The sequence below is a fragment of the Natator depressus genome, chromosome 3, assembly GCF_965152275.1.
Source record: "Natator depressus isolate rNatDep1 chromosome 3, rNatDep2.hap1, whole genome shotgun sequence".
Classification (NCBI taxonomy): Eukaryota; Metazoa; Chordata; order Testudines; family Cheloniidae; genus Natator; species Natator depressus.
The window spans coordinates 106360798-106370390 of record NC_134236.1 but is presented as its reverse complement, the minus strand read 5'-3'; the positions used below and the strand labels follow the sequence as shown (position 1 = coordinate 106370390).

Here is a 9593-nt window from a genome sequence, read left to right as displayed (position 1 = left end):
TCCACACACTTACCGTCTCTGTGGTCTAAGCTTGTATGCTGGGAATTTCAAACTCCCCATGAGGAGTGAGCAACTGGAATCAGGAACCTCTTGGGGGAATGGGAAGCTTAACAAGTCTGTGACATTGTGTAAATAATGTTATAATAACCAAATCCTGGTCCCTGTCTTAATCCCGTGTGCAATCGGGGTCAATGCAGGAGACCCCCACATGTTCTCACAGGGATGAATCCTACAACAGTGGATCTATACAGTTGCAGATCTACTGGCCAAATACCATCCGCCTTCTGCAGTGCTACAGGGAGAAACACCACATGATGCTGCATCATGGTGTGCAGATAGCATAAGTTCCCCTGTGATCCTCTGCATAGCTTGTCATATGCTCCATCTTCTGCAAGAGACCTGAAGTGATTGTCCTGTATTTAGGGCCTTTGGTGCGTGCAGAGCAGGGTGCAGAATTTGCACCCATGAATGGATGTCTTTTTCTAAAGCCATAGCGTAATTCCCCAGGCTTTCAAGGAGGTCTTTGGAAGTAGATATCACACATAGCCAGATTCTGCCATTCTTACTCACAGTGGAGTAGTACCTTACATTGTGATTAGTCCCCTTGAAATCCATGAGACTCCTAGTAGATTAAGGTAGCAGTCAAGGATGGCAGAAATCTCACCTAGAATAATTAGCAATCTCCTCTTTACCTGTTCAACATGATAAATTACTGTGCTTTGTAGCCTTGTTAATTTTATCATGTCTAACGGAGGATGAATAACTTGGCACCTGAGGTTATAAAGTGTTGACTACTTTCAACGTCCATTGATATCTTTATTAGATAGAAATTAATACTCTTAACTGTTTTTTAAATACAAGAGTGGTTGAAGAAACATCTTATTTATATAAATCACTATATGAAAGCCTTTTAGAAAATGCAATCAGTTGAAACACTTAATCTTTGTTCACTAGTCCTTGTGTTGAGTCTTACATGGGAATCCCTTTGTACCAGCTCCTCAGGAATATTTTAATTTATCAGTACAGTTACTATGTTCTCAATGGCAGGGAAATTATGGGAGGAGAGGAAGGGGTAGGAAGTGTGTGATACAATGGTCCCTTTTCATCTATTTGCATAAACTGCAGTATTTTTTGCAGTAGACATTATATGCTGATGATGGAACAAAAATGCTTCTGTTAAAAATGTACTACATCACATGAATACTTTTCGTAATTCCTTTCTGATTCACATTATCCTATTGGAATTACTTTGATTATTTTATTGGACCTCTGCTGCTACCATGGAGGTGAGGCTTAGATCCCACTAGATATTATACAGCACCCAAAAATGCACTAGGCATGAAAAGAGTTTACATGATCCCATGATAAAGAATTTACAGTCTGATTTTAGACATGATACAATGACTGAAAGTTTTTTTTTAAAGGGGAGAAGTAAAATGATGACAAGATTTATACTCTAGTAATAAGATCATGTAATTCCTCAGTTTTTAGTATGTATACATCTTAAAGATTCTGTGAAATGTATAACTTACAAAAAATAAGATAGCTTGTCCAGCAAGGAAGCTACAATGCAATGACTGATAGATAAGCTATTACCAGCAGGAGAGTGGGGTGGGAGGAGATATTGTTTCATGGTCTCTGTGTATATAATGTCTTCTGCAGTTTCCACAGTATGCATCCGATGAAGTGAGCTGTAGCTCACGAAAGCTCATGCTCAAATAAATTGGTTAGTCTCTAAGGTGCCACAAGTACTCCTTTTCTTTTTGCGAATACAGACTAACACGGCTGTTACTCTGAAACCAATGCAATGACTCACCTTCATGAGGCCACACCAGGGGAATTGCTCAACCTTGCTTGGAGAGACTCAGCAATGCCCTCCAGACATGCCTGGACTTGTGCTCCCCAAGCACATGGACTGAGAGTGTAAAACAGACAGAGTGGACACATACTGGGCCTTTCTCCTGCCCCCACCTATGCTGCAAATAATCAAAACACTGAGAAGAAAACAAGACTCTAACGCAAGAGATTGGCCCAGGTTTAAGGAACAAACCTAAATATTAAGGACTGCAATATCCAGTGGGGTGAGAAAAGCTGCTTAATCTAGTTGCTGCCCAGCCTAATGGGGTTGAGAGTTTAGACTGCATGCTTATATTTTATTTTATTTTGGTAACCACTCTGACTTGTTATGCTTTGACTTATAATCACTTAAAATCTATCTTTATAGTTAATAAATCTGTTTGTTATTCTACCTGAAGAAGTGCGTTTGGTTTGAAGTGTGTCAGAGACTCCCCTTGGGATAACAAGCCTGGTACATATCAATTTCTTTGTTAAGTTGACAAACTCATATATGCTTGCAGTGTCCAGCGGGCATAACTGGACACTGTAAGATGGAGGTTCCTAGGGTTGTGTCTGGGACCGGAGATATTGGCTAGTGTCATTCAGTTGCAAGTAGCTGGGAGCAGCTTACATGCCAGAGGCTGTGTGTGAACAGCCTAGGAAAGGGTAAGGCTGGCTCCCAGGGTCGAGGATTGGAGTGGCCTAGCAGATCATTGGTCCAGTCAACACCAGAGGGGAACATCACAGGGATATTTCATGCATAAAATGCATGTAAAATGGCCAGGATAGGGGACTGGGAAAAGGGGTTTGAGACTGATGCTGTTGGCAGGAAAAACTGGGCAGTCCCTTCCCTTGTGCAGTGCTCCATGGAAGTCACTGTAGCTCTGAGAAGCACAGGGATCTGCTCACATGGACTAGCTGGCAGGCTTGGGCCCAGGGGAGTTGGAGCAATTTTTATAGTTTTTTTATATGCTGATGATGGAAACCATGTATTTGGTGTTTGTTATTAGTGCTTCAAGCCGGGGGTGCAGCAGCACCCCTACTTCCAGCGCCACTGATTGGTCCTGAGGTATAAGCTAGGGCAGAGTTGTAAAAACAAGTTTAAAATTGATATGCTATGTAAGGGGAGATTTCAGTCAGTCATATTGGTTACTGGTATCTTCAGAGCTTGGGCCAAAATGCCAATCAGGGGTTCTGCAGCATTAGCATGCAACAAAGGTGATCTTCAAGATAGTATTGATATTTAAAATTAAAAAAACAACAGTTAGCACCTTTGGAGGAGAATTATAAAAAAACACAACCATATTTTTAATATAGCACCACTAGTATGCATGTGGGAGGTACAGATATAAAGATATGGGATGAAATCCTGGCCCCATTGAGGTGAATGGCAAAACTCTGACTTCCATGTCCTAAGAAATGTACAGTAGGTTTTATTTTACTTTAAAAGGACAATTTCAGACAAACTTTATAGGTCAAATTCACTCCCCAGCTCCTGCATATTTTTGCTTTTTCTGAGCAGTCATTATAGTTGTGTCAGATTGCTTGGAAGTTTTTCAGTGAGGACAGATATCTATTGTGGCCTAGACTGACATCAACCAGTGCTCCAGAAGAGTGGGACTACCCACATTTTTTGGTTAACCGGAGTAAAATGACAGAAAACCTATTTCTTTCTCATGTAGAATATGCCCCTTTTTAATGCCCACATCTCAGACATCTCCAGCTCCACAGCCAGAGTAAGCCACAAATGATGAAGCTGAACGTATGCCCTGTACATTAAGGCTGAGTTCTAAAATTCAAACCAAAGCAGCATAATACAGATCACTGTTCAGGGAGCAACTGGAAAGTATAAATTCTTCCTCTAAAAAAACATAACAATGAGGACTTTATGGTTCTAGTTTCAAAGTATCAGCTCAGTCTCTTCAGCATTTCTGGCCAGGTAGTTTGAATTTATGGGCACAGCTACAGTAAACACATTGATCCCACATGACCACATATACACTAGCAGATTGGCACATTGTTAATATTTCAGCAAGACCAGATGTGTGATGGTCAGGACTAGTAATCAGAACAGTGACAGTCATCCTACTGGTCAGAGCTCAGGTCAGGGACCAGGGAGGAACCAGACAAAGAACAGAACTGGGGCAGGACAGGAACAAGGCAGACACAGAAGCAATCACATCTGCAAGCCTAAGCATTGCACAGCCAGTGACCTGGTGCTAAGCTTAAAAAAGCAGGTGTGCTGGCTCCCTTTATCCAGCTGGGTGGGCTGGCCAAACAGGCCATTCTGCTGTAGCTCAGATGTGTTAATTAGTCTGCCTGGGGATTGAGGTAACTAGTCCCAGGCTCACCTGTAGGCCCTCATTCCATCCTGACAAATGGTTAATGGATGGATAAGTATACTTTCCTCTGTGCCATGACTTTCCATTTACTACTACCAGCTCAAATGGATTAAAGTGAGTAAAGAGTAGTTTAGTGCTCCACCTACAATAAGCAATGAGTAATTTCTACAAGCCTTTGTAGTTTTCCACTTGTGGACATAGACCTTTAAAGTTACTGGAGCCCTAATGTTGTAACTGAACTTGTAACTTAAAGGTGTGGAGCATATGGTTATGATACTTAGTGAGTCAACATTTTTAGCACATGTACTTTAAAATAAAATAGATATTGACCTGAAACTCTTAATAGAGTTTCTACTGCCTTTTCCTCTGTTTGTCTTCTTTGCCACTCCCATTCTGTCTCCCACTCCCCAGTTTGTTCCCCCGTTTCTCATTATTAGGAGAAATGCAGCAGGCAAGCTTTCTCAGGCCATATCAGATACCTACATTTTCCCCATATTTAGGCACTTAATTTGATGCGTGTAATTTGTTATCTTTGTTCTAGCAGAAAGTGGGAGCTGTGCAACAAAAAAAATTAAAAATAAATAAAATAACACACATTCTCAATGCTGCAAAGGGGGATGTAAGAAGTTTTCCAACAAGAAACTCTCAGAAGAGGTAAGATTATATGCATGTGTTTCTAGAAGTACCTTTTGTGAAAATATAAAATTCCTTTTGTGGAAAAACAAAGTTGGTATCTGTTCTTCTAATTAACTTCACTATTTTAATCTGTTCTCTCTTTATTATGATAAATGCTTTAGCTCTTCAATTGCTTTAGATAAGGAAGTTTCTAAGGTTGTTTTTTTCCTTCCTATGCCCCTTCCTTCTCTGTGGGCAGAAACTGATGTCTTGCTGACACAGTGAGACTATAGCAGTCCCTCCCAGTGACATTTCCATTTCTTATTTTGCCTGGGGATTATTCCCACGCCAAAAAGTTTTGGGTTTTTTAAGATTTAAGTTAAATTTCCAGTCTGCAAATGCAGGACCAGAGCCTCACTTAGTGAAATTAGTGCTATTTTTATTGACTGCAGTGGAGTTTCACTCTTTGACACCAGCTGAGCATCTGGCCTATAGTTTTGTTTAATGATTAATGCTCTTTCAACCCTGGTTCTGTATTAAATATTATCCTTTCCCTGAACCATACTCAGTGGAACTACTCATATGTATAAAGCTAAGAACATACATAAAGGTTTTGCAGGATCAGGGCTGAAAGCTGAACTTCTCTAGTAAGAAGAAAATCAGTGTTAGATCCTTAATTTTTATTTAACCCATCTATTATTAAAACTTCAAGTATTATAAAAATTAGTATAGTCATTATCTCATATAAGGAATTTCAGTTGCAGATATGTCTTCATGGTTTTGTGGCAAGCACAGTATTCAACAGATATAATTTAAAAAAAAAATAATTAAGACACCATCACCTATTCTTTACCTAACTCTAATATAGGTTTTTTTTTTTTTTTAAAAAAGACTACAAAGTCCCTTTGGCTCATTAATTCCATCTTCTACACATACCCATTTGTTAGTCTCTAAGGTGCCACTAGTACTCCTTTTCTTTTTGCGAATACAGACTAACATGGCTGCTACTCTGAAACCTGTCATAAAAGTACAGTTCTCTTAATTCAAACATCCTTGTGAACAAGCTATATAGTCCTAGTTAAGTGGCTATTCCAATTAAAAGAAAAAGTCATTTAAAAATATGCCTAAATCTTATAAAATACAGCCCTGAACAAAAATACAAGAATAAAAATGTTAATAATTGAATTTCATAGTTACTTAATCTTATTTTAATATTGGCAACTTCTGTATTACAAAGACAGTGCTTAAAGTGAAGTTCTAACTGGCTAACTATCATTACCTGGATATTAACAACTCATGGTAGTAAAGTTTAGTACAGGTGTGTTTGCAGGATTAGGGCCTAAGAGTTTTTAAATATTGCCCTATATGATACCTTTTGTCAGTAAAAACACATGGAAGGAGAATCCGACTTTTCCAAGTCTGCCACTATCTTTCCTCAAATCTTTGTAGCTTCTTCATCTGTTAAAGGCAATACTAATGACAGAACCATAAGTGACTGATGGTTTTTTGCAGATGAATATGATCCACAGCAATATAATGGCCATGTCCTGTAGATCTCAGTTCTTCTGTGCACTCCACAGCATTATTCAGCAACTGCTCCTATTATACTCCCATTGGCTGTGTCCTGCCATTAGCACTAACTCCTGTGTTACCTCAAAAGCCTTGGGATGCACTGAAGAACTTTAGATAGATATCCACACTGATGCAACTAACCCAGTGCTAGCCACTGGTGGGGATTTTTTCATAAAATGTCATAGCATAGCTAATGCCAAAACTGCAGTGGGAGAGTTTCTAGTACTTCAGGTATCTTGGATACTAAATTGTGCTGCAGTTATGAGGGAAATGTAGAGGACAGAATAACTATTTTCCATTTCCCCCCCAGATTCCCTGTCCACAAGCAGTCTATGATTTTGTTCTTCTCTACACATGCAGCAAAAATAGGACAATAGTCCAATTAAGCAGCAGTCATTGTCATTCACTAACACAAAGCTAAATTGGTTCCATAGGGGATATCCCAGTATAGTAGTCATGATTAAGAGCATCCCAACAGAATACTGTATGGGGTCAGAGGAGGAACAAGTGTGAAGATGGAGAGTGTGGTTTTCATCTATGTCTGCATTACATATTGAAGAAAGAGAGACAAGGAGGTGGTGGTAATTTCTTTTATTGGCCCACCTTGTCTTTCTAATATCCTGGGGCCAACAAGGCTAAAACACTGCCTGCATATTGAAGTAACTCATTTGGTTTGTAACCTTGCATGTTGTGCTGGCTTCCTTGGATTTTGTTTCTGTGTAGGGGTCACTTATCTGAAAACCTACACTATACATTAATTACAAAACAATCATTAAAATATGCTGTATGTGTGGCTTCTGACTTGTGTGTGTGTTTAAAGAGAGGTTGTGCCTTTTCATGTGCTCTTGAGTACTGTCTAGTGTAAGAAAGGAAAAGCAGTGGAAGAGGGAAAGCAGAGATGCAGTGAGGGTCTCCTGTGCTTCTCTCTAGGGCAGTGGTTTTCAACCAGTGGTCCCTGGATCCCTTGTGTGTGCGTGTGTGTGTCTGCAGACTCTGTCTAAGGGGTCTGCGAAAGGTTGCTGTTACTATAGAATAGTGGTTTTCAACCTGTAGGCTGCAGACCGTACCTAACATTTCCAAAGGGGTCTGCACTTCCATTCAAATTTTTTTTAGTAGTCTGCAAATGAAAAAAAGTTGAAAACCCCTGCGGTAGAGTCAAGTTTTGGTTGGTAGGAGAAGACAAAGGAGGGTAGTTTTCCCCTCTGGGAAGAGTGAAGTTCTAACTGATACGGGGGTGGGTGGGCGAGGCAAAGATGATCCCACTTCAGCTGGTCCCCACAGGGGCTGGCAGAGCGGAGGCAGGCTTTCTTTTCACCTTTGCGGCTGGCTGCCGGGGGGAGGCTCTGGCAGAGGCTCCAGTTCGGGAAGCCACAGGTAGGCGGCGGCCTCTTTTCCCAGGTTTGTTGGTGCGCGTGTTTATTTCCCCCTCTCTCCCTCCTGCTTTCGCTTTCCGGGTTTGGTTTGGAGTTTGGGTGGACGTTCAGAGGAGTGAGTGACTGCAGCAGCTCAGGGGGTCCCAGGTGGCTGCTCAGGCTGCGCTGGGCTTTTTCTTTCCCTTCCGCTTCTCTTTTTTCTTTTCCTGGTTTTCCTTCTTTGTGGCTGTAGCCAGGGCACTCTGACCTCCCCCCCCCCCCGCTTCCTCCTCCCCATCTCCACTTTGGGGGGAGAAACTCGGGCTGTTTTCCTGTCTCCTCGCTACAAACAACTTCACCGCTTCTCCTCCTCCCACTGAGCCAGCTTCTTTCCCCTCCGTCGCCCTGAGTGCAATGTGCCTCCTGCCGCCCCAGCTGGACTTCTCTCTGCACCTCCCGCACGTGAGCTCCGTTCAGGGCTTCTCCCGGGGTGCAGCGTGAAGTCTCTCCCCCCCGTAATCTCTCTTTGGAGCTGAGGGTGGGGAACAAGTTTGTGGATTGTCGGTTTTCCCTCTGAACGCTTGTGGCTCTTGTTTTTGAATGAGGATTTCTTGCTCCCGGGAAGTGTAACCCCCCCCCCCCCACACACACACACACGCACGCACACAACCCCCGCGATGCCTTTCCCGCTGAGGACGGTGGAGCCCCTGAAGCTGTGCAGGTTGGAAGATGCTCTGCCGGGACCGGCCAAAGCGGGGGACAAAGAGCGAGCGCGGGCGGCCGGCGGGGCCGGGAGCGGCCGGCGCGGCGCGGGGCTGCTGCTGTTCGGCTCGCTGGAGCAGGTCAGCTCGCACTCGCTGGTCTCCCTGCTCTGGCAGCTCTCCGACCTCTCCCGCTGCGCCAGCGACATCTTCGGCGAGATCCAGAGCCAAGCGGACGCCCTGTGCCGACGCAGCGCCCGGCTCCAGCGCCGCCTGGGCTCCCTGCGCGCTCTGAGCGCCCGCCTCGACCACCGCCGAGTGAAAATCCGTGAGTTGCCTGCCAACTTCTTCCCGCCCGCTTTGGGGTGGCTCGCTGCTGGGGCCGGGCTCGCCCCGCGGCCGGAGCTGCCCGGCCGGAGCGCAGAGCGCGTTGTTTGCAGTAAGAACCGCGTGTGTGTGTGTGTGTGGAGTGGAGGGGGGGATGCAGACCTGGCCGTGAAGCTGCCTGGTGAACAGTGGAAGCCCTGGGGGGAAAGCGGGGCGAGTTTAAGGTCTTTCCCGTCCCCATAGTTAGTCCGCCCAGCTCAGCCTTTGAGCGAGCTGACCCAGCCTGTCCAGCCGCCCGGCTTTAAGGGAGCAGACACTCGGCTCCTGCCCAGGTCTGCGGGGTTAACTGGGGGGAAAGGGACACATTGAAACTGGTGGTTCTCCCGAGCCTGGCCGCTCCACTGGGGAATCTGTCCCGCCCGCGTACCACGTCTGCGTGCCTGATTGCTGCCAGGCTTGCAAACCTCTTCGGCGGGGATGGGGAATCCGCAGGGCTGAGCTGATCAGCCAAGACGAGGTTTGTTTTGAGGCTGTTAATCAGGCCGGCTCGGAGCACGAAATGGGCGGCCCCTAAGCCGCGGGGAGCCCCATACATTTAGCATGGAGCAGTTTGCACGGTTAGGGTTTTAGGCCTTGTTTGCGCTGGGAAGATCCATCCTAATAGAAAATGTGTTAACTAAGATGTTAACTTGGTGTGGCCAAGGCCAGTTGTTTGAAAACGAGTTAAATGGTTGTGATTTAGCTGTTAGCCATGACCAGCTGAAAACATTTGAAAGGGCAACTTTGTCCGGTCTAACTGGTATTAACATGATATGAAACTCGACAAACCTGGATACACATTGGAAAAT

At 44.2% G+C, this 9593-nt stretch overlaps 1 protein-coding gene across 5 annotated transcripts in view; it reads left to right on the top strand.

Annotated features, from left to right (window-relative positions):
- Positions 1-8394: 8394 nt before the first annotated feature.
- The window catches only part of NHSL1 (NHS like 1), a 258786-nt gene continuing 257587 nt past the window's right edge, over positions 8395-9593 (top strand). For all 5 annotated transcript variants that reach the window (XM_074948506.1, XM_074948505.1, XM_074948508.1 and 2 more), the window contains exon 1: positions 8395-8746. In XM_074948506.1, the coding sequence (XP_074804607.1) occupies positions 8395-8746 (352 nt within the window). The remainder of the gene's footprint in view (positions 8747-9593) is intronic.